We start from the raw sequence: 22,870 nt of genomic DNA, 5'->3' as shown, positions 1-22,870 counted from the left end.
ATAGTGAAGGACTGAGCTGACCTTGATGACTTTAATGGTGGAGGAAGGGGCCATGGGTATAGATAAGCTCAAGAACCTAGTAAAGTACATATGCTGACCCACATGTAGCCCAGTGAATTCCTGTCAGATTTCTGAGCTCCAGATCTAGGTGAAAATAGGCATGTATTATTTATACTATTCAGAATGTGGTTCATTGAAGTTGCAGCAGGAAACTAATACTATATGAGACTGCTACAACAAAGAAACTCTTACCCACATACATTACAGATATGATTTCATTAGTCTATCTGAACCTAACCAACTTGCATAAAGCAAGAGAAATTCCAGAATGAGAGATGCCTGCTCTTTGGTGCTCTAGAGATTAAATAGGTAGCATTTTTATTTGTTTTTCTTTTTTTGGGGGGGGGGGAACAGTGGTATTTTTTTAGGTTTTCTATCAATTTTTTTTACAATTTCTCTATTTGTGGGCCGGAGAGATAGCCCAGTGATCGGGTGTTTGCCTTGCATGCAGCAGACCCAGGACGAACAGTGGTTTGAATTCCAGCATCCCATATGGTCCCTTAGGCCTGCTAGGAGCGATTTCTGAGCATCGAGCCTTCTTGGGGAAGGTTCCTTCCACTATTTTGCTGAGGGTTTGCATCATGAATGGATATTAGATTTTGTCAATTTTTTCTCTGCATAGATCAATTTGATCATATGGTTTTAATCCTTCCTTTTACTGATATGGTATATGATGTTGATAGATTTGCATATATTGAACCATCCTTGAATCCCTGGGATGAAACCCAATTGGCCATGGTGTATGGTCTTTTTGATGTGTTGATGGATTCAGTTTGCTAAGATTTTGTGGGTTATTTTTGGTTTTTGGGGTCACACTCAGCAGTGCTCACGGGTTACCCCTGGCTCTACACCCAGAAATCGCTCCTGGCAAACTCGGGGGACCATATCAGATGCCGGGACTCGAACCACTGATAGTGGAATGAAGCATTTTATTCTTTCACAGATAAATCAGCAGAAGCAGGAGGGATTATATATTGATGAAAGAGAAATAGGAAGCTTTTTACAGAAAATAAATGCATTTCTGATTTTGCTTTTTGGTATGGTATTTTTATGTTTGTTTTTTTGTTTTGATTTTTGAGCCACACTAGCTTTGTTCTGGGTTTCCTCCTGGCTCTGCACTCAGGGAACACTCCTGGCAGTGCTCAGTGGAACTATATGTGGTGTGGGGGTTTGAACTAAAATCAGCTACATACAATGGAAGCACCCTACCTGAAGTAATATCACTTCAGCCCAGAACCACGTTTCTGTTTGACAGTTCTTTAGTATGAATTCCTGCCCATTGTCAGAAAGCATGCAAAATAGTGTGGGGAATAAAGAGAGAGAAAAAGAAATAAGCACATGTGCTCTTTGCCCTCAAGAAGCATACTGTCAATCCAGAGATAGAGTACAGTGGATAAGGTGCTTGCCATTGCACGTGGCGAACCTGAACATTACCAGCAGTGAACCCTGAGCACAGATCCGGGAGTTAAATCTTCAGCAGAACCAGGTATTGCCCAATCCCTCCACCAAATCAAAACAGCCAATAGCAAGCATGCTGAAGGAGGGACCATAGGAGTGGTAGGTAGCAAGCACATGTGAATGTATGAAGTTACAGAGGAGGAGGAGAATATTTCTGGCTCAGGGATTCAGGAAGCTCCCTGGTGGCACTTTTTGTCAGCATCAGCAGTATCTCTAGTTACTAAGCAGTGCCTCTCCCCCAAATGCACACAATGGGAACAATTTGCAAGCACAGGATCTTGCAAAGTCTCCACCGAGCCAGAGCAAACAGTCCTATTACTAGTACTGTTGGTTTCTTTGGGCTCAGTAGTTTCATATCTATCATGTGAAAGGTCAGATGTCAGTGTTCGATATAACAAGGCTAAATTGAGAGCACCCATAGTAGGATCCAGGTAAAGCATCACAGATGAGGATTTCAGAGAATGAGTTCTTTAATGGTCACACTGATAAATGATCACATTTCTTTAACGAGGAGCCTGGAAGTTAGCCGTCAAGTCCATTTCCCTCTAGATATGCCACTGTTTTCTAAGACTTTTCTGGAAGGGTTTGGTGAGACAAAACTTTAAGTCATTTCTGCCTCAAGTTTTGTTTGCTTTTTGTTTCATGAACATACCCAAAATTGTACTCAGGAATAACACCAGGTTCTGCACAGAGCACAGTGCTCGGGGGTACATATGGACTGTTGGGAATCAAGCTGTGTTGTCTCTTTTAAGACAAGTGCCCTATCCACTGTACTATGTCTCTGTTCCCTGGAGGAACCATTTCTGAAAATGCGTGGCAGGGGGACTTCTGGTGGTACTTTGGGATCACCATGCTACACCCAGCAGTGAGGGGAGGGGTATGGGACAAATCGTACCAAGGATCAAACCAGGGTCTTGTACATGGAAGGTATGTACTCTGCCAGTTGAACCACACTTCTAGCTCCAAAGCTAAAATTATTCAGAGTAATAGTTTTCAACTCTGACTGTATATGGCAGTCATGGAAGGGGAGTAGAAAATCATGTGTGGAAATTCAAAAACAACTTACCAGATTATTTATTTATTTAATTTTGGGTCATACCTAGTGGGGCTCTGGGGCTACAAAGAGTCATACCCTGAAGTGCTCAGAGGTTTATACAGTGACAGAATTGAATCTGGATCTCCTGTTGAGCAATCTCTGTTCCCTTGGCAGATTCATTAAACTAGAATGTGGTGAGGTGAGGGTGGTGCAAGGAGAGGGTAAATCTGGATTATATAGGAAAGGAATTTGGGGCGGGGGAGTACTGCTGTGCTTCTGGCTAGCTCCTGGCTCTGTGTTCAGATATCACTTCTGACTGTGCTGGGGGAACCTATGAGGTATAGGGGATAGAATCTGTGTGGGCCACATGCAGAACAAGTGTCTTGCCTACTGTGCTAGCTTTCTAATCCCAGTATATGTTTGCTTTTTTCTTTTTAATCTTTTTTTAAATAATATCTTTATTGAAGGATCATGATTACAAACATGATTGTAGTTGGGTTTCAGTCATAAAAAGAACATCCCCCTTCACCAGTGCAGCATTCCCATTACCAATGTCCCTCATCTACCCCCCCACCTGTATTCGAGACAGGCATTTTACTTCTCTCATTCATTGACATTGTCATAATAGTTGTCAGAATCTGTAAATAACTCAGATGCCCGACAACAAATGAGTGGCTAAAGAAACTGTGGTACATCTACACAATGGAATACTATGTAGCCAGAAGGAAAAATGAAGTAATGAAATTTTTCTACACATGGATGGACATGGAAACTATTATGCTGAGTGAAATAGTCAGATGTGAAATAAGTCAGAGTGAAATAAGTCAGATGGAGAGAGACACAGAATAGAGTTTATGGGTTTTAGGAAAATAAAAGACATTATTGTAATAATACACAAAGACAATATAGATGAAGGCTGGAAGGACCGGCACATGATGAAGCTTATAACAAAGAGGGATGAGTTCAGTTAGAGAAATAACTACACTGACAACAATCATGACAATGGCAGTGAGTGAGAGAAATAGAATGCCTATATCGAATACAGGCAGGGGGTGGAAAGAAGGGAGTTGGGGGGCATTAGTGGTGGAAATATTACAAACATGTTTGTAATCATGGTGATTTTTATATTTTATTTTTATTTTATTTGTTTATAAAAATAACAAAGATGGCTTCTTAAAACAATCTTTCAGGATCCAGTGTGTTTCTCCTCTTCTCATGGTGTGTCATTTAATGGCTTTAGGGCTTTCATTGGGATCAGCATTAGATTAGACGTCAAAGGCATGAAATCCTATTTAAAATAAAATGTTATTGAAGATTTCTTTAAAAAAAAATCTAAACTCTTTGCTTGACTGCCACTGATTTAATTTTTATGCCCGCTGGCATAAAAGCACATCTGTGTTCCTTTTCCAGCCTGAATTTGCCTCACACTGGGGCCCAGCTGGCCGGGTGGAAATGCAGAGGAGAGGCCTCTTCCTAGAGTTCCATGCTAAGCCAGCTGGGTTACACTTGTACCTCTCTGCCCATGATTTTGCCTTTGTGCCAGTTTGATTCCTGACATCAGTCTATCTTTATTCTTTCCTAGATTATGACATAGCTTATTTATTGTCATTAATTACATTGGAAATGATTAGATTATAAAACTACGCATTATCTGATATCCTTTTAAAAAAACCCTATTGGCTTAGAGAGATAGTATAGCAGGGAAGACTTACTTGTTTCCTGGCAAACAATCAATCTAGGATTGATTCCTGCTACCACATATTATGCCCTGAACCCCACCAGGAGTGATCCTGAATACAGCACCAGTAATAAGCCTTGTGCACTGCTCATTGTGCACCAAAAATACCCTATGGATAAATACATGTATATAACATTTAGCATAAGGCTGTTTTTGGAGGAAGAAATGAGAGGGGACACTGAAGAGAAGTGAGACAGTTAAGTCCCTCAGCCCATTAGTCACTCACACACCAACCCACCATTAGCCAGCTGACCAGCCAAGTAGGCACAGCAGTTAATCAACCAGTCAATCTACCCGCCTGTTTGTCATACTGCCTGTCCTGTGGCCAACTTGTCCATCAGTCTCTCAGTCAGCCAGCCATTCAGCCTATACTGTATTGAAATAACTCTTTATTACACTTGTTGTCCATTGACACTTCTTTGGAGTTTCTCTTACCAGCTCCTGAGACTGATCCTAGACATGCCAGAGAGACATAACTTTCTTTTTTTTAATTTTTATTAAAATGCCATGGTTAGCAAAGCTATTCATGCTTGAGTTTTAGACATGCTGTGTTCTAGCACTAGCCCTACCGCCAGTGGCAACTTCCCTCCAACATAGTCCCAGATTCCCTACCACCCACTTTCACCCCCCAGTATGCCTCCTTCACAGGCACATTTTTGAGTTTGCTTGTGTGGTTTGTATCATTTGCTTTCAGTTGACTTTGTGGCTTGGATATATAGCTTTACCATTCATTGATTTCACCAATACCCTTTATATCTGTCCCCATTACTTCTTGTCTGGTTCTTCTTGCTTCCACCCTCAAAGTTTGATTCTCTCTGTCTTTTTCCCTTCCTATACTCGTTATTACTCCCACTTCACATTTTCCCTTTAATACCTTGCATTCTCTCATCCAGTTATTCCGTGTACCAGAGATAAGTGAGATTATTCTGAGATTGTTCTTTTAGATTACTCCACTTAACATGATATAATCTCGTCCCATCCATGTTACAGCTAGTTGCATGATTTTATCATTACTTTTAGCTTCATAGTATTCCATTATGTTTATATAACACATGTTAAAAATCTCATTTGTTGTTGAACATCTAAGTGGATTCCATATATTAGCTGTTGTACCCTATGCTGCAATAAATAGTGGTGTGCGTATGTCCTGTTCAGACAGACATAGCTTTCTGCACTGTCATCTCATCATGTTTTTTACACCTTATTTCATCATTGGGGTTATTTGATTTGTGTTACATTTGGGTAGGAGGGATAGTTTAGGAGTTAAGGAACTTGCCTTGTATGTAGCTCACCCACTGCATCTGGTTCTATGAGCCCCTTCAGGAGTGATCCCTAAGCACAGACCAAGGAATAAATCATGAGCATGGATGGGATTGGTACAACCTTTACCCCATGCAAACAAAAATCCATTTTCATTGTATGATATATGATGAAATCCATGCAGGCAGGAATTTTTCTGGTCCTGTTCAGAGATGAATAGGTGGGCTGCCTTATGTATGAACCATCTAGCCAGCATGTGGGCAGTTAGCTAGGTGGCCAGAATCATGTCAGCCAGGGGAAACAGCATAGCATAAAGTGGGAAGATTTAAGATAACAATATCTCTGGAAATTTGTAAACAAATCATTAATGAAGCATAAGGTGAGAGGAAGTGATGGGAGGGGCACAGAGAGAGTCAGTGGAAGATGTAATTGGAGTTGTAGGTGGGTCCAGGTCCTTAAAGATTGTCTGGCAGGACTGAGAGATTGTATAGCCATTAGGGCACATGCTAGGCATATGACTGTTACACTTTGATTCCCAACACCACATGATCCGCCAGGCATCATTGGATGCATCCATGGAAGCTCACAAGCACTGCCATATTTGGCCTTGTAAGTCCTCAGCACCACCAAAGTGGTCTGGATAGCCTCAGCTCTGTAGAGCATGAGCAACATCCTACTATTGGGTTCTTGCATTGAAGGTTCAGTTTCCAGTGGAGCTCCCAGAGTACAACTTGAGAGATCCTAAGAAAAAGAGTGACATTCTGGGAAAGTTATTTGGGTTTTAGGAGATGAGCTATTGAAAATATTTATTGACAAGGTGAGTCGTGTTTTAGAAAAGATCTTCAGGCAGCAACATAGAGATGAAATAGAGCAAAATGGATAAACACTGGTGTTAGGGAAGCCAAAAAGAAGGTTCTGGGAGGGTCTGAGGTTAGTATATTTTTTCTTTTTTTTTATTTAACCAACTTTATTACATACATGATTGTATTTGGGTTTTAGTCATGTAAAGAACACCACCCATCACCAGTGCAACATTCCCATCACCAAAGTCCCAAATCTCCCTCCTCCCCACCCAACCCCCGCCTGTACTCTAGACAGGCTTCCTATTTCCCTCGTACATCCTCATTGTTAGGATAGTTCAAAATGTAGTTATTTCTCTAATTAAACTCATCCCTGTTTGCAGTGAGCTTCACGAGGTGAGCTGTAACTTCCAGCTTTTTTCTCTTTTGGGCCTGAAAATTATTATTGCAAAAATATCTTTCACTTTTCTTAAAACCCATAGATGAGTTGAGACCATTCTGCGTCTTTCTCTCTCTCTCTGACTTATTTCACTCAGCATAATAGATTCCATGTACATCCATGTATAGGAAAATTTCATGACTTCATCTCACCTGACAGCTGCATAATATTCCATTGTGTATATGTACCACTGTTTCTTTAGCCATTCATCTGTTGAAGGGTATCTTGGCTATTTCCAGAGTCTTGCTATGCTAAATAGTGCTGCAATGAATATAGGTGTAAGGAAGGGATTTTTGTATTGTATTTTTGTATTCCTAAGATATATTCCTAGGAATGGTATAGCTGGGTCGTATGGGAGCTCGATTTCCAGTTTTTGGAGGAGTCTCCATATTGCTTTCCATAAAGGTTGAACTAGACGGCATTCCCACCAGCAGTGGATAAGAGTTCCTTTCTCTCCACATCCCCGCCAACACTGCTTGTTCTCATTCTTTGTGATGTGTGCCAATCTCTGTGGTGTGAGGTGGTACCTCATAGTTGTTTTGATTTGCAACTCCCTGATGATTAGTGATGTGGAGCATTTTTCCATGTGTCTTTTGGCCACATGTAATTGTTCTTTGTCAAAGTGTCTGTCCATTTCTTCTCCCCATTTTTGGATGGGATTAGATGTTTTTTTTCTTGTAAAGTTCTGTCAGTGCCTTGTATATTTTGGAGATTAGCCCCTTATCTGATGGGTATTAGGTAAATAGTTTTTCCCACTTAGTGGGGGGCTCTTGTATCCTGGGCGCTATTTCTTTTGAGGTGCAGAACCTTCTCAGTTTAATATATTCCCATCTGTTAATGTCTGCTTTCACTTGCTTGGAGAGTGCAGTTTCCTCCTTGAAGATGCCTGTAGTCTCAATGTCCTGGAGTGTTTTACCTACGTGTTGTTCTATATATCTTATGGTTTCGGGTCTGATATTGAGGTCTTTAATCCATTTGGATTTAACCTTCATACATGATGATAGCTGGGGGTCTAAGTTCAATTTTTTGCAAGTGGCTAGCCAGTTGTGCCAACACCACTTGTTGAAGAGGCTTTCTTTGCTCCATTTAGGATTTCTTCATCCTTTATAAAAAATTAGGTGATTGTATGTCTGGGGAACATTCTCTGAGTAGTCAAGCCTATTCCACTGATCTGAGGTCCTGTCCTTATTCCAATACCATGCTGTTTTGATAACTATTGCTTTGTAGTACAGTTTAAAGTTGGGGAAAGTAATTCCTCCCATATTCTTTTTCCCAATGATTGCTTTAGATATTCAAGGGTGTTTATTGTTCCAAGTAAATTTCAAAAGTGCCTGATCCACTTCTTTGAAGAATGTCATGGGTATCTTTAGAGAGATCGCATTAAATCTGTACAATGCTTTGGGGAGTATTGCCATTTTAATGATGTTAATCCTGCCAATCCATGAGCAGGGTATGTGCTTCCATTTCCACGTGTCCTCTCTTATTTCTTGGAGCAGAGTTTTATAGTTTTCTTTGTATAGGTCCTTCACATTTTTAGTCAAGTTGATTCCAAGATATTTGAGTTTGTGTGGCACTATTGTCAATAGGGTTGTTTTCTTAATGTCCATTTCTTCCTTATTACTATTGGTGTATAGAAAGGCCATTGATTTTTGTGTGTTAATTTTGTAGCCTGCCACCTTGCTATATGAGTCTATTGTTTCTAGACGCTTTTCCATAGAGACTTTAGGGTTTTCTAAGTAGAGTATCATGTCATCTGCAAACAATGAGAGCTTGACTTTTTCCTTTTCTATCTGGATTCCCTTGATATCTTTTTCTGCCTAATTGCTATAGCGAGTACTTCCAGTTTTATGTTGAATAGGAGTGGTGAGAGAGGACAGCCTTGTCTTGAGCCAGAATTTAGAGGAAAGGCTTTCATTTGTTCTCCATTGAGGACAATATTTGCCTCTGGCTTGCGGTAGATGGCCTTAACTATATTGAGAAAGGTTCCTTCCATTCCCATCTTGCTGAGAGTTTTGATCAAGAATGGGTGTTGGACCTTGTCAATTGCTTTCTCTGCGTCTATTGATATGATCATGTGATTTTTATTTTTCTTGTTGTTGATGATGTGTATTATGTTGATAGATTTAGGGATATTAAACCAGCCTTGCATTCCTGGGATGAAACCTACTTGATCGTAGTGGATGATCTTCTTAATGAGGCATTGAATCCTATTTGCCAGGATTTTGTTGAGGATATTTGCATCTGAATTCATCAGCGATATTGGTCTGTCATTTTCTTTTTTCGTAGCATCTCTGTCTGGTTAGGTATCAAGGTGATGTTGGCTTCATAAAAGCTATTTGGAAGTTTTCCTGTTTTTTCTATTTCATGGAAGAATCTTGCCAGGATTGGTAGTAGTTCCTCTTGAAAGATTTGAAAGAATTCATTAGTAAATCCATCTGGGCCTGGGCTTTTGTTTTGGGGCAGACATTTGATTACTGTCTTAATTTCCTCAATAGTGATGGGTTTGTTTAGATATGCTACATCCTCTTCATTCAACCATGGAAGATTATAAGAGTCCAAGAATTTATCCATTTCTTCCAGGCTTTCATTTTTAGTGGCATAGAGTTTCTCAAAGTAGTTTCTGATTACCCTTTGAATCTCTGTCATATCAGTAGTGATCTCTCCTTTTTCATTCCTAATACGAGTTATCAAGTTTCTCTCTCTTTCTGTGTTAGTTTTCCCAGTGGTCTATCAATCTTGTTTATTTTTTCAAAGAACCAACTTCTGCTTTCGTTGATCTTTTGGATTGTTTTTCAGGTTTCCACTTCATTGATTTCTGCTCTCAGCTTTGTTATTTCCTTCTCCCTCCCTATTTTTGGGTCCTTTTGTTGAGCACTTTATAATTCTATGAGCTGCGTCATTAAGCTATTCAGGTATGCCCCTTCTTCTTTCCTGATGTGTGCTTGCAAAGCTATAAATTTTCCTCTCAGTACTCCTTTTGCTGTGTCCTATAGGTTCTGATTGTTTGTGTCTCCATTTTCATTTTTTTCAGGAAGGTTTTGATTTCCTCTTTGATTTCATCTCGGACCCACTGGTTATTCAGTATGAGGCTGTTTAACTACCAGGTGTTAAAGTTTTTCTTCTGTGTCCCTTTGTAGTTCACATATAATTTCAGGGCTTTGTGGTCAGCAAAGGCAGCCTGCAAAATTTCTATCCTCTTGATATTATGGAGGTATGTTTTATGTGCTAGCATGTAGTCCATCCTGGAGAATGTCCCATGTACATTAGAGAAGAATGTGTATCCGGGCTTCTGGGGGTGGAGTGTCCTGTATATATCTACTAGGCCTCTTTCTTCCATTTCTCTGTTCAAGTCTAGTATATTCTTGTTTGGTTTCAGTCTGGTTGACCTGTCTAGTATTGACAATGCCGTGTTGAGGTCTCCCACAATTATTGTGTTGTTATTGATATTATTTTTCAGATTTGTCAACAGTTGTATTAAATATTTTGCTGGCCCCTCATTTGGTGCATATATGTTTAGGAGAGTGATTTCTTCCTGCTGTACGTATCCCTTGATTAATACAAAATGTCCATCTTTGTCCCTTACAACTTTCCTAAGTATAAAGTTTGCATCATCTGATATTAGTATGGCCACTCCTGCTTTTTTATGGGTGTTGTTTGCTTGGATGATTTTCCTCCAGCCTTTTATTTTGACTTTATGTTTGTTCTGACTGTTCAGGTGCTTTTCTTGTAGGCAGCAGAAGGTTGGATTGAGTTTTTTGATCCATTTAGCCACTCTGTGTCTCTTAACTGGTGCATTTAGTCCATTGACATTGAGAGAAAGAATTGTCCTGGGAGTTAGTGCCATCTTTATATAGAAGTTTGGTGTGTCTGTTGGTAAGCCTTGTCTTAAAGTATGCCATTCAGTTTTTATTTTAAGAATGGTTTTGAGTCTATAAAGTTTCTGAGCTGTTGTTTGTCTGTGAAACCATGTATTGTTCCTTCAAACCTGAAAGTGAGTTTTGCTGGGTGTAGTATTCTAGGCAAAGCATTTATTTCATTGAGTTTTGTCACTATGTCCCACCACTGCCTTCTGGCTTTGAGTGTTTCTGGTGACAGGTCTGCAGTAAATCTCAAGGATGTTCCCTTGAATGTAATTTCTCTTTTCAATCTTGCTGCTTTCAGAATTCTGTCTCTATCTATGGGATTCGTCATTGTGACTAGGATGTGTCTTGGGGTGTTTTTTCTAGGGTCTCTTTTAGTTGGTACTCTTCGGGCATGCAGGATTTGATCACATGTATTCATTAGCTCTGGTAGTTTCTCTTAAATGATGTTCTTGACTGTTGATTCTTCCTGGAGATTTTCTTCCTGAGTCTCTGGGACTCCAATGATTCTTAAGTTGTTTCTGTTGAGCTTATCATAGACTTCTATTTTCATCTGTTCCCATTCTTTGAGTAATTTTTCCATTGCTTGATCATTTGCTTTGAGGCTTTTTTCCAATTTCTTCTGCTGTATGGAGTTGTTATTCATCTCATCTTCCAGTGTACTAATTCTATCCTCCACTGCTGTTAACCCATGGGAAAGCTCAACCATGTTTTTCTTCAATTCATCTACTGAGTTTTTCAGACCTGTTTTTTTACCTGAAATTTCAGTTTGGAGTTTTCTCATGTCTATCTTCATATTCTCTTGATTCTTATTAGTGTTCTCTTCTATACTTTGTTTGAGTTCTTCGAACATCTTCCATATTGCAATTCTAAACTCTTTATCTGAGAGACTGACTAGTTGGTTGGTCATGTTCAAGTCATCAGAGTTGCCATCTTCATTCTCTATGTCTGGCGCAGGCCTGTGTTGTTTCCCCATTGTCACACTTGTATTGTGGGTTTTTCTATGTGTTGTGGTTATATTCATTGGCTACATGATGTGCATGGTCGCGAAGGGGAGCAGAGTGGCCGTGCTCCTCTGGCTCCTCCCTTTATGGGTGTGCCGAGTCACCTCCATGGAGGGCTCACAGGAAGGCAGGCAGTCCCTGATGAGCCACACACAGGATGAAATCAGGCTGAAAATGCAGGACAGCACAGAAGAGAGGCAGATAGGGTGCTGGCATCTGAGATCCAGCAGAGTTCAGTCAGTATATTTTTCTATCATAGGGAAAATTCCATAATTTATATGTTCCACAGCCAAGATAAAAGGCCAGAAGTGACAGCACCTGAAGGCTAACGGGGCTCAGTATCTCAGGACCCTTGTCATTACTTGTGATTACTCAAGAAATGCTGAGCTTGGAGGAAATTGGTGAGGTCTTGAAATTGAGCACTAGCAGCAGGTCTGGTATGTGAATCCTCCTGAGACAAACCTAGCAAGTCTTAAGTACTCACAGGAATGGTAGTAAGACCTACCCACACCCAAAGCTATGTGCAGCTTTCTGCCTTTGGTAGCAGGAAGTGATGTAAAATGATGTTGCTCACTATTCCCCATCCATTCCAATTTTCTTTTCCCTATGCTGTTATGCAAAAAGTAAGGCATTCTGTTTTAACTGAGAAATATCCTTTAACTTGAGATAAAAGCCTTTTGCCTTTTTCATTAATATATTGACAATGTGTGCCACTGATAGCTCACACTTTACTAAGCTTCATTGACATACTGCAGCACCAAGGTCAGTGTGCTAATGATTCCAAAGAGATATCTTCCTTATCTCACCAGAGTATGTGCTTGCTATTCCAGTGCAGATAGTTCCTTTAGTTCCTGATGATACTATACGAAATTCATTAAAACCACATCTCTTAAACTCATTGACTGTAGGGCACCTATATAACATGTGAAGACATGCAGTATAATTAAAGAATTCATCAATAGGATTTTATCTAGCATAAAGTTCTGTAATATAGACAAAACACATTGTAAGTTCTCAGTAGAAAACATTCAAAAGGAAATTTGGGTGGAGATGGTGAATTTAGAATGCCTAATGCAGAAGAGCAATTTGAAGACAGTGTAAAAACTGAGTGTTGAAGAATGAACCTAAGACATGGATCAAGATGAGAGGTTATATAAAAAGAATAGAGAGATGGAGATTGTTAGAAGTTATAGAATCAGAACACAATGTCACCTCACAGAAACAAAAGCCAAGGGAACATTTTCCAAAGGAGATGTTTACTGTTGGCCAGGGAAACACGCTAAGAGGTATAAAAATGGACACAATCAATTATATTTCACTGAAAATAAACTTTACTTTTAGATCAGGCAACAAACTACTTTCCATAAACCCAAACTATCTACTCTATGTGCTTCTTTAAATAAAGTTTTATAAGGATATTCACAACCATTTGTTCAATTAATTGCTTATCTATGGCTATTGTTATACATTCATAACCATTTGTTCAAATAATGGCTTATTTATGGTTATCTTTATATTACAATTGCAGGGTTGTTAAAACAGAGCCTGTATAATCCACAAAGTCTACAATATTTACTGTTAACCTTTAAAGAAAACGTTTGCCAGAGCAAGGTAGAAAGTACAGGGATTAAGGACTTGGATATGATTGATATCATTTCAATCCTCCACATCACATGTTGTCACCCAAGCAGCAACAGTGGTCATTAGTAAATACATAGTTAAAATAACCTCTGAACCATATAGGGCCCAACCCCTCCCTCAATAAAAATGAAGACAAGCACCTTGAGATAATCTATGAAAGTAGATTTCTTGTTCAAATAAGCTTGAATCGTTGGAATACTAGAGCCCCCCTCTGGAAGTTCTGCAGTGTACATATTAGTAGACTAAAATATCTGATCATTCTATTTAGCCTATTTTTTTAGGGGGAGGCACATTCAGGGGTACTTCAGGACTGTTTTTGAATATATTTCTCAGGAGGTATTGCTTGGGGGTTGTTACCTATGGTGATTAGGGACCATTTATTTCTGGGATTGAACCATACAAACATACAATAAAATATTGTATGGCCCTATGAGAATTATTCTGGCCCTGTGAGAATTATAATGTGCTCAGAAAGTCCAGACGCCTCACAGATAATTCTCAGCCAGACAGACGTAGCAGTTCAAAGCAAGGTCCCAAGTATGTGGTGATGCTCAAGGTCCAGTAGTTCCAGAAACTATTGGATCACGCCAGCAGTGCTTTAGGATCCCCAGGGCTGCATCCAGTGATTCTCGGGGGACAGTGTGGTGCTGGGGAGAGACCCAGGTTGAATGCATAATAGGCATGTACCCTACCCATCAAAAATATCCCAATACTGAGTTCAATTCATGTGAGGTTTTGTTTAACCCAGTGTTTCACACATGTATCTCAGCAGTGAACTCTTCTAAGGAGCACCAGTTGACACATCAAGAATGCTTTAGGAAACAGGAAAGAGGAAAGAGCATGGCAGTTTAAACAAGTCTACAGAGCAGAAGAACATAAGCCATGAAGTCAGTGAGGACTTGATTTTGTGTCATGTCCATATCCTGGGAGCTGGTCTGCATATTGTGCGGTGGGGATAGAGGTTATAAAGAAGAGCAAGATATGGTTTATGCACTCAAGAAATTTTCCATCTAGTATGGTCCTCACTCAATCTAACAAGGTTCATTCTGCTTTCAAAGCACAAATGCGACCACATAGCAGTCAGGTGTTGGTATGTAAATTTTCTTTTTTTTTTAAGAAAAGTGGTTCATTGTTTTTATGACTGAAACCCAACTACAAACATGTTTGTAATCATAATGCTTAAATAAAGACTTTTTTTTAAAAAAAAATCATTGTAAAAATGAGTGAAAAAATTAAAGTTGATTTCTTTTTGATAATAATTTACTATAAATAAATCCCCAAATCAAAAGAAATTATTTGTCATACAATATGCATCAACTTGGAGTTCAAAAATTATGGCTTCCATTACTATGCACATCATCTTTTACCTCTACTCTCATCTTCCTGGAAATGTCGTTGCTTCTCTCCTTCCTGTGTTCTCATATTTTTCATCTCCTCTAGTCTCTGGTGCTGTTGATGGAGTGGCCTGAAGCAACCAACTTTGCCTGCCTGATTGCGGGGTACTGCCGTCTACTACTGGATTCCAGGAAGATGGTCTTCTCTAGGCCATCTAACCAGCCTCTTCCGCCTCCAATGATCAAGGCAGGTAGGGCTCAGCCTCGGTTTTTGGTGTGCTGGAGACAATTTAGACCCTGGAAATATATAAATAGCTTTGCTGCCTTAATGTTTACCCTATTCTGCCAGTGATTGATGCTGGTGGACCACTATGTCCTGCCTGGCACATGCCAGTGGAAGAGATAGCTGACCTTCAGTTGGGCCTATTCCAACAAGGATACATAAAACAGTACATTGTGATTAAATCACTGAACAAATATTAGAGAAAAGTAACAAGCAAGTCACAAACAGGACCTATGAAAGGACTGCATTGGCTCTCACATAAGCTGTAGGAAAAAGGCACCTAGGAGAGCTGCATGGGTTAGGGATTTAGCTGAAGTGGAGAGTTGAAAATGAAAATGAAACCCTTTATTTTGTTGATTAGAAACAAAAGCCTGAGCTGCCTGATTTAGAGAGCAGGGGATAATGGCCAGGAAAGACTGGAGTTCAGGAGTCCAGAAAAAGACTCAAAGATAGGAGGGAATGATAACTAAGAACTGGCTTCCCCATTAGGTAACGCTGTGCAGTCAGCCCTCAGGTTTCTTGTGAGTGCACAAAGGGCATGGGGGAAATTCACCAAGTCCATAAACAGCTGCTCCAAACAGTAGGAGAAAGGTACTTTCCCATGAAAGAGAGGTGCACTACATACATATCAGTGCTTTTTTATTCACTTTAGGAAGGTAGATTTATGAGCTACAGAGATAGGTAGAGCACTAGACAAAGAGTGGGGGCAGAGAGATGCTACAAAAATATGAGCAATTTTTGATTCAATTCCTGGCACTCTATGGTCTACAGATTACCTCTGGGAGCAACCCCTAACTACACATTCAGATTTCCACAAGGCTTGACCTCACCAAAACAAAAAAAATGGTGGAGGAAGTAGACCAAACAAGACTGGGAAACTCTGATTTAGAAAGTAAAAATGGGCTCCTGGTAGACAATTTAGCCCCAGAAGGTGCTGTACCCCCCACACCCTTTCTCCTCATTTACCTCTTCCTCATAGTTAAGTCGCAATTTAGCATCCATGGAAATTAGGAGATTGTCTATAAAACACAGATTTGAGGAAGTATAGGTGGCCTCAAGACATGGGAAGACATAGGAACAGTGTTCCACATGAAGAAGCAAAGGAGTTGACTGTTTCGGAAGAATCCAGATATACAAGAGCCTCCCAAATCAAGCTTCCAAGTGAAACACCATATGTATCAGAAAACTAATTAATGGCCACATGATGGTAAAGCTGGTGGCACTAATATTCCCAATGACACCTGTGCTCCCTCTCACTGTCATCATACCCTAATAAATACTACATCTTGCTGAGCAAGCTAGGGAAGAGAAAAGAACATAGGAAGATCAGAGACGGCCTGGAGCCAAGCCAACGACTAGATGCAGAAGAGAAAGTGATTGGGGGCAGTTTGCTCACAGAAGAACCTGTGGACAGCTCTACATTCCTACCCTAATTGCCTTCCAAATGCTTTCTTACATCACATTATAGGTAGGCTATAGGTATAGGTATGCTGTAGGCTCAGTGTCGCCACTAGGAACACAGACCTCCTGTATCACACCAGTCTCACTGCATGCATGGAATATTGCAATCCTGTTGGATATCCAAAGGCAAATCTCTCCAAATGTACATCTTCTAGAGAGTCTGAGACAGTCTGGTAAAGGGACTTCTAATAGTGCTGAGCCTGAATTCAGAGCCTTCCTTGATTCTTGAGAGGCCTTTTTGGCCAGCAGCATCATTTGGATCTCATGCTGCCTCTCGCACAGGCCTCTCTGTCAACATAGGAATCAGGAAAACAACTCTGATGTCCACACTTCAAGGGTATGGGTGATTGTGGTTCTGGGTTCATGCATAAATTGTCCCATGCCTCATCTCTAACAGAGAACCACTTTCTTTCACCAGTGTCCCAAGGATTCCCTCATAGCCACCATGATCTCAACCCAGTAATCTCAACTCTGTAGACCAACCCCTCTGCTTGTTGCTCTGGGTCACTGTTGGTAATTTGGATATGTATTTAATTTTATTATTGTAATTACTTTATTTAAATATCATGGTTACAAGGCTGTTCATGATACAATTGGGTTTCTTTTTGCAGATACAAAGTTGTTCATAATTGGGTTTCAATTATGCAATGAACATTCTTTTTTCTTCTCTCCTCCTCTTCCTCCTCTTCCGCTACCACCTCCTCTTCCCTTCTTTTCCTTCTCCTCCTTTTCCTTCTTCCTCTCCTTCTCCTCTTCATTTTTCTTTCTTCTTTGTATTCATCTTTGTTTTAGACTTCTTTTTCCTCTTCTTTGTCTTTGTTTCTGCTTCTTCTTTGTCTATTTCTTTGTTTTGTTTTGTTTTTTGGGGCCACACACGGTGACGCTCAGAGGTTACTCCTAGCTATGTGCTCAGAAATCGCCCCTGGTAACAAAAAAAAAAGAAAAAAGAAATTAAAAAAGAAAGAAAAAAAAAAGAAGAAATCGCCCCTGGCTTGGGGGACCATATAGGACACCAGGGGATCGAACCGAAGTCTGTCCTAGGCTAGCACAGGGAAGGCAGACATCTTACCACTTGCGCCACCACTCCAGCCCCTTTGTCTACTTCTTTCTTCATTCCTTTTCTCTTCATTCCTTTTGTTTATCTTTAAGACACTGTGCTTTGAAATATTGATACTAAAGAGGCATTATACCAATCATGGTATCACCTTTCAGCTCTTAATTCTTGCCCAGTGACCATTACCAAGTATGATTGTCATGGTGGTCCCTTCTCTGCACTCCACCACTATTTTTGGCAAGCTTCCTAACAGGTACTAGTCTTCCTGGCCCTGATCTTTGTTGCCTCTGGGTATTACTACCATACTATATTTTAAATTGCTCTATTTATTTAAATAATATGGTTACAAGGTTATTCAAGATACAATTGAGTTTTTTCCATAGATACAAAGTTGCACATGATTTTCAGTCATACAATATGACAATATGGCAGTACACATTTCCTGCCACCAGTGTTTGAAGTTAAGCCCCACATCTGCCTGCCTCTGGGGCAGATGTTTTTCTCTCTCTCTCTCTGTCCATGCTCTCTTTTTATCTATCTTCCTTTCTACTTTCTGATTTACATATTATGTTTAGAATATTGTTACTAAAAAGGTATCATGCCTATTTCCATTAAGCACCCAGTTCTTCTCCAGATTAATCATTTCCAACTATCATTGCCATAGTGGTCCCTACTCTACCCTAGCTGCACTCCTCTGAGATATGTGGCAAGCTTCCTACCCTGGATTGGTCTTCCTGGCCCTCGTCTCTATTGTCTTCGGATATTATTACCATATTATTTTTTTGTTTTTGTTTTTGAGCCACACCCATTGACGCTCAGGGTTTACTCCTGGCTCTGTGCTCAGAAATCGCTCCTGGCTTGGGTGGACCATATGGTATGCTGGGGGATCGAACCGCGATCTGTCCTAGGCTAGCACTTGCAAGGCAGATGCCTTACCTCTAGTGCCACCACTCCGGTCTCCATATTATTTTTATATACTACAAATAAGTATTATTATTCTATGTCTATTACTCTCCCCCTGACTCATTTCAATCATCATAATACTCTCCATATCTATAATTAATTTCATGATTTCCTTTTAACAAACAGCTGCATAGTATTCCATTGTATAGAGGTACCACCATTTCTTTAGCAACTCATCTGTTCTTGGACACTTGGGTTGTTTCAGACTTGGGCTATTATGAATACTGCTGCAATGAAAATAGGAATACAAAGAGCTCATCCACATTATGTATTTTGGGATCCTAAGTTTTAATCTAAGGAGTGGTATGTCTGGGTCATATGGAATCTACTTTCCTAGTTTTCTGAAAAATGTCCATATTTTTTCCAAAACACTGGGCATTTCCACCAGTAGTCAATGAGAGACCTTCTCTCCCACCTTCCTTTCAGCACTGGTCATTCTTATTCTCTGTGATATGTACCAGTCTCTGTGGTGTGAGATGATATCTGACTGTTGTTTTGATTTGCATTTCCCTAATGATGAATCATGTTTTGCATTGTATTATGTGTCTTTTGGACATCTTTCTTTGAATAAATGCCTGTTCATTTCTTCTCCCCATTTTTGAATGTAGTCAGATCTTCTTTTAAGCTCCAGCAGTGCCTTGTATATCTTGGATATTAACCCTTTGTCAGATGATATTGGATGAAAAGTCTCTCCCAAATTGTGGGTGGTCTTCAAATATTAGTCAGTGTTTACTAAGAGGTACAGAAGCATCTTAGTTAAGTGCAGTCCCATTTGTTTATCTTTGTTTCCATTTGTTTGGCCAGTGGTGATTGGAGATGCCTTTAGCTTCAGTATCATGGAGTAATCTGCCTGTGTGTTCCTCTATATATCATGTGTTTTCAGATCTGATATCAAGTTGTTTAATTCTTTTTTATCTCACTTTTGTGTGCTGCATTACAGTGAGGTCTGAGTTCCCTTTTTCACATGCAGTTGACAATTTTTCCCAACATAACTTGTTGAAGAGGCTTTCCTTGCTCTACTTTGTATTTCCCTATATCAGAGATTTATTGGTCATACTTGAGGGTCGGTCTCAAAACACTCCAGTCTATTTCATTGATATGAGAGGCAGTCTTTATCCCAATACCATACTCTTTTTATAAGTAGTGCCTTATAGTATATTTTGAGATTCAAGAAAGTGATGCCTCCCGTCTTCTTTTTCCCAAGGGTTGCTTTATCTATTCATGGAGGATTATTGTTTCATATGAATATCAGGAGTGTTTGATCTATTTCTTTGGGAAAAAATGTCATGAGTATCCTTATAGGAATTGCATTAAATGTGTGCACTGCTTTGGGAATTATTTTTGTTTAGGGCCACACCCAGCAGTGCTCAGGGGTTACTCCTGGCTCTGAGCTCAAGAAGCACTCGTGGTGGGCTCAGGAAACCATATGGAATGCCAGGGATTGAATCCAGGTCGACCACATCCAAAGCAAATGCCCTACACACACTTTTTGCACTCTGGCCCCATATTGTCACTTGAATTATGTTCATTCTTCCAATTCATGTACCTGTTTCTATTTCCTTTTGTACACTTTTATTTCTTGAAGCAGTGTTTTTTAGTTTTCTTTGGATAGGTCTTTCATTTTAAACTGATTCCAAGGTACTTGATTTGTTAAGGCACAATTGTGAAAAGGATTTTTTTAAATATCTCTTTCTTCCCATTCATTATTTGTATATAGAAAAGCTATGGAGTTTTGTTATATTAATTTTGTAGCTTGATACTTTACAAATATATTATGCTAAAAACTTTTTTGTAGAGACTTTAAGATTTTCTAAATATAGTACCATATCATATGCAAACAGTAAGAGCTTCTTTTCTTTTTCCTATCTGCATGAACTTGAGATCTTTTTTTTTTTTTTTTTTTTTTTGGTTTTTGGGCCACACCCGGTAACGCTCAGGGGTTACTCCTGGCTATGCGCTCAGAAGTCGCTCCTGGCGTGGGGGACCATATGGGACGCCGGGGGATCAAACCGCGGTCTGTCTCCTAGGCTAACGCAGGTAAGGCAGGCACCTTACCTCCAGCGACACCGCCCGGCCCCGAACTTGAGATCTTTTTCTTGCCTAATTGTTCTGACAAGTACTTGCTGCCCTATGTGGGAAGTGGGAAATGTGTGCAAGCTTGTCTTGTGCCAGATCTTAGAAGAAAGACATAGTTTTTCCCCCATTGAATATACTGTTTGCCATGGGTTTGTGGTGAATGAATTTCACTATAGTGAGAAAAGTTTCTTCAATTCCCATCTTGTTGAAATTTTAATGATGAATAGGTGCTAGACCTTGCAAAATGCTTTATCTGCATCTATTGCTATGATCATATGCTTTTTTCTATTTTCTTCTATTGATATTGATAAACTTGAGTATGTTAAACCATCCTTGCATCTCTGTAATGAGTCTTACTTTGTAGTGTATTGTTTTCTTGATGAGTTGTTGGAAAATATTTGCTTGCATTTTGTTGTGGATCTTTGAATCTGTGTTATTCAAGGATATCAGCCTGTGGTTCTCTTTTTTGGTGGTGTCTCTGTCTGCTCTTGGTATGAGGGTGATGTTGTCTTCAGAGAAACTTTTTGGGAGTGTTTCTGTTTCTTATATTTTCTAGAAGAAATCTGTAAAGATTTGGGCATTAGGTCCGATTTAAAGACTTGAAAGAATTCACTAGTGAATCCATCCTGGCCTGGGCTTTTATTTTTGGGAAGTATTTTGATTACCATTTCAATTTCCTCAATAGTGATAGGTCTGTTCAGGTATTCCAGATCATCTTGCTTCAACATTAGGAGGTTATAGGGTTCAATAATTTATCTATTTCTTCCAGGTTATCTCTTTTTATGGCATAAAGATTTTTAAAGTAATCTCTTATTGCCCTTCGAATTTCTGTAGTATCTGTAGAAATTTGCATCTTCCTTTCCATTTCTGATTTGACTTTTTATTTTCTTTCTCTTTTTCTTTGTGTCTTGCTAATAGTTTATCAATCTTGTTTAATTTTTCAAAGTACCAACTCTTTCTTACATTGATCTTTTGGATTTTTTAGAGTGTCCAGTTCATTAATTTCTGCTCTAAATTTTATTATTTCCTTTCTCTTATCTGCTTTCTACTCATTTTTCATAATTTTCCAATTTATTAAGCTGTGCTCTTAAATTATGTAGGCCCTTTCTTCCTTCCTGACGAATGCTTGCAAAGCTATAACTGTTCCTCTTAATATTTTTTTGCTGTGTCCTACAAATTCTGATAATTTGTGTTTTCATTCTCATTTGTTTCCAGGAATCTTTTGATTTCCTCTCTGACCAACTTTGACCCAATAGTGCAATAGTGAGCAGTTGAATTTACAGGTGTTAAAATTATTTCTCCATTTACTTCTATATTGATTGTGCCATGATGTAAAAAGATATTTGATACAAGTTCTATCTTCTTGATTTTATGGAGGTATGTTTTATGGCCACCGCATATTGTCTATCTTGGAGAATGTCCCATGTGCATTGGATAAGAATGAGAAGCTTTTGGGCAATGAGTAGCCCTATACATATCTACTCAGCCATGCTCTTCCATTTTTTTACAGTAGACTTATCCTCCAGGCCTGAAGGCATTGGCAGTATATGATAAAAAATATTAATAAAATGAATGCCTTTTCCCCCTTGCCAGTATATCTAAATTTGTTTTAGCCTTGTCGATCTATCAAGAAGCAATGGAGTATCCTTGAAGTCTACCATTACTCTTGTGTTGTTATTGAGGTTTTTCTTCAAGTCTATTAGCAGTTATTTTAAGTATTTCTCTGGCCCCTCATTGGGTTCATATATGTTTAGGAGTGTTATTTCTTCCTGATATAAATATCCCTTGATTTATTAAGAAATTATGTTCTCTGTTATATAACCTTTGTAAGCCTGGTGTTTATGTAGTCTGATGAAGTATGGCCATTCCAGTCTTTAAAATGGAGTTGTTTGCTTGAAGTATAGTCTTCCAACCTTTAACTTTGAGTTTGTGTTTGCTGTGACTATTTAAATGTGTTTCCTGCACGCAGCAAAAAAAATTGGACATAATTTTCTGATCCATTATGCCACTCTTAATTGGTGCTTTTCATCTGCCAGTGTTGAGAGAAATGATTGTCATGGGATTTTGTGCCATCTTTTTGCAGAAGTTTGGCATGTTTACGGGGTTTGTCTTGCCATAAAGAAGACCCTCCAGTTCTTCTTCTTCTTCTTCTTCTTCTTCTTCTTCTTCTTCTTCTTCTTCTTCTTCTTCTTCTTCTTCTTCTTCCTTCTTCTTCTTCTTCTTCTTCTTCTTCTTCTTCTTCTTCTTCTTCTTCTTCTTCTTCTTCTTCTTCTTCTTCAGAAGTTTGGCATGTTTACGGGGTTTGTCTTGCCATAAAGAAGACCCTCCAGTTCTTCTTCTTCTTCTTCTTCTTCTTCTTCTTCTTCTTCTTCTTCTTCTTCTTCTTCTTCTTCTTCTTCTTCT

The 22,870-nt window shown here is 39.3% G+C and overlaps 1 protein-coding gene across 2 annotated transcripts in view; it reads left to right on the top strand.

Annotated features, from left to right (window-relative positions):
- The window catches only part of FRMPD3 (FERM and PDZ domain containing 3), a 58,050-nt gene that overhangs the window by 19,903 nt on the left and 15,277 nt on the right, over nucleotides 1-22,870 (top strand). For both annotated transcript variants that reach the window (XM_049767553.1, XM_049767554.1), the window contains exon 8: nucleotides 14,737-14,881. In XM_049767553.1, coding sequence (XP_049623510.1) covers nucleotides 14,737-14,881 — 145 coding nt within the window. The remainder of the gene's footprint in view (nucleotides 1-14,736; nucleotides 14,882-22,870) is intronic.

This window comes from Suncus etruscus, chromosome X, assembly GCF_024139225.1.
Source record: "Suncus etruscus isolate mSunEtr1 chromosome X, mSunEtr1.pri.cur, whole genome shotgun sequence".
Lineage (NCBI taxonomy): Eukaryota > Metazoa > Chordata > Mammalia > Eulipotyphla > Soricidae > Suncus > Suncus etruscus.
This window is presented reverse-complemented; position numbering and strand designations above follow the sequence as displayed.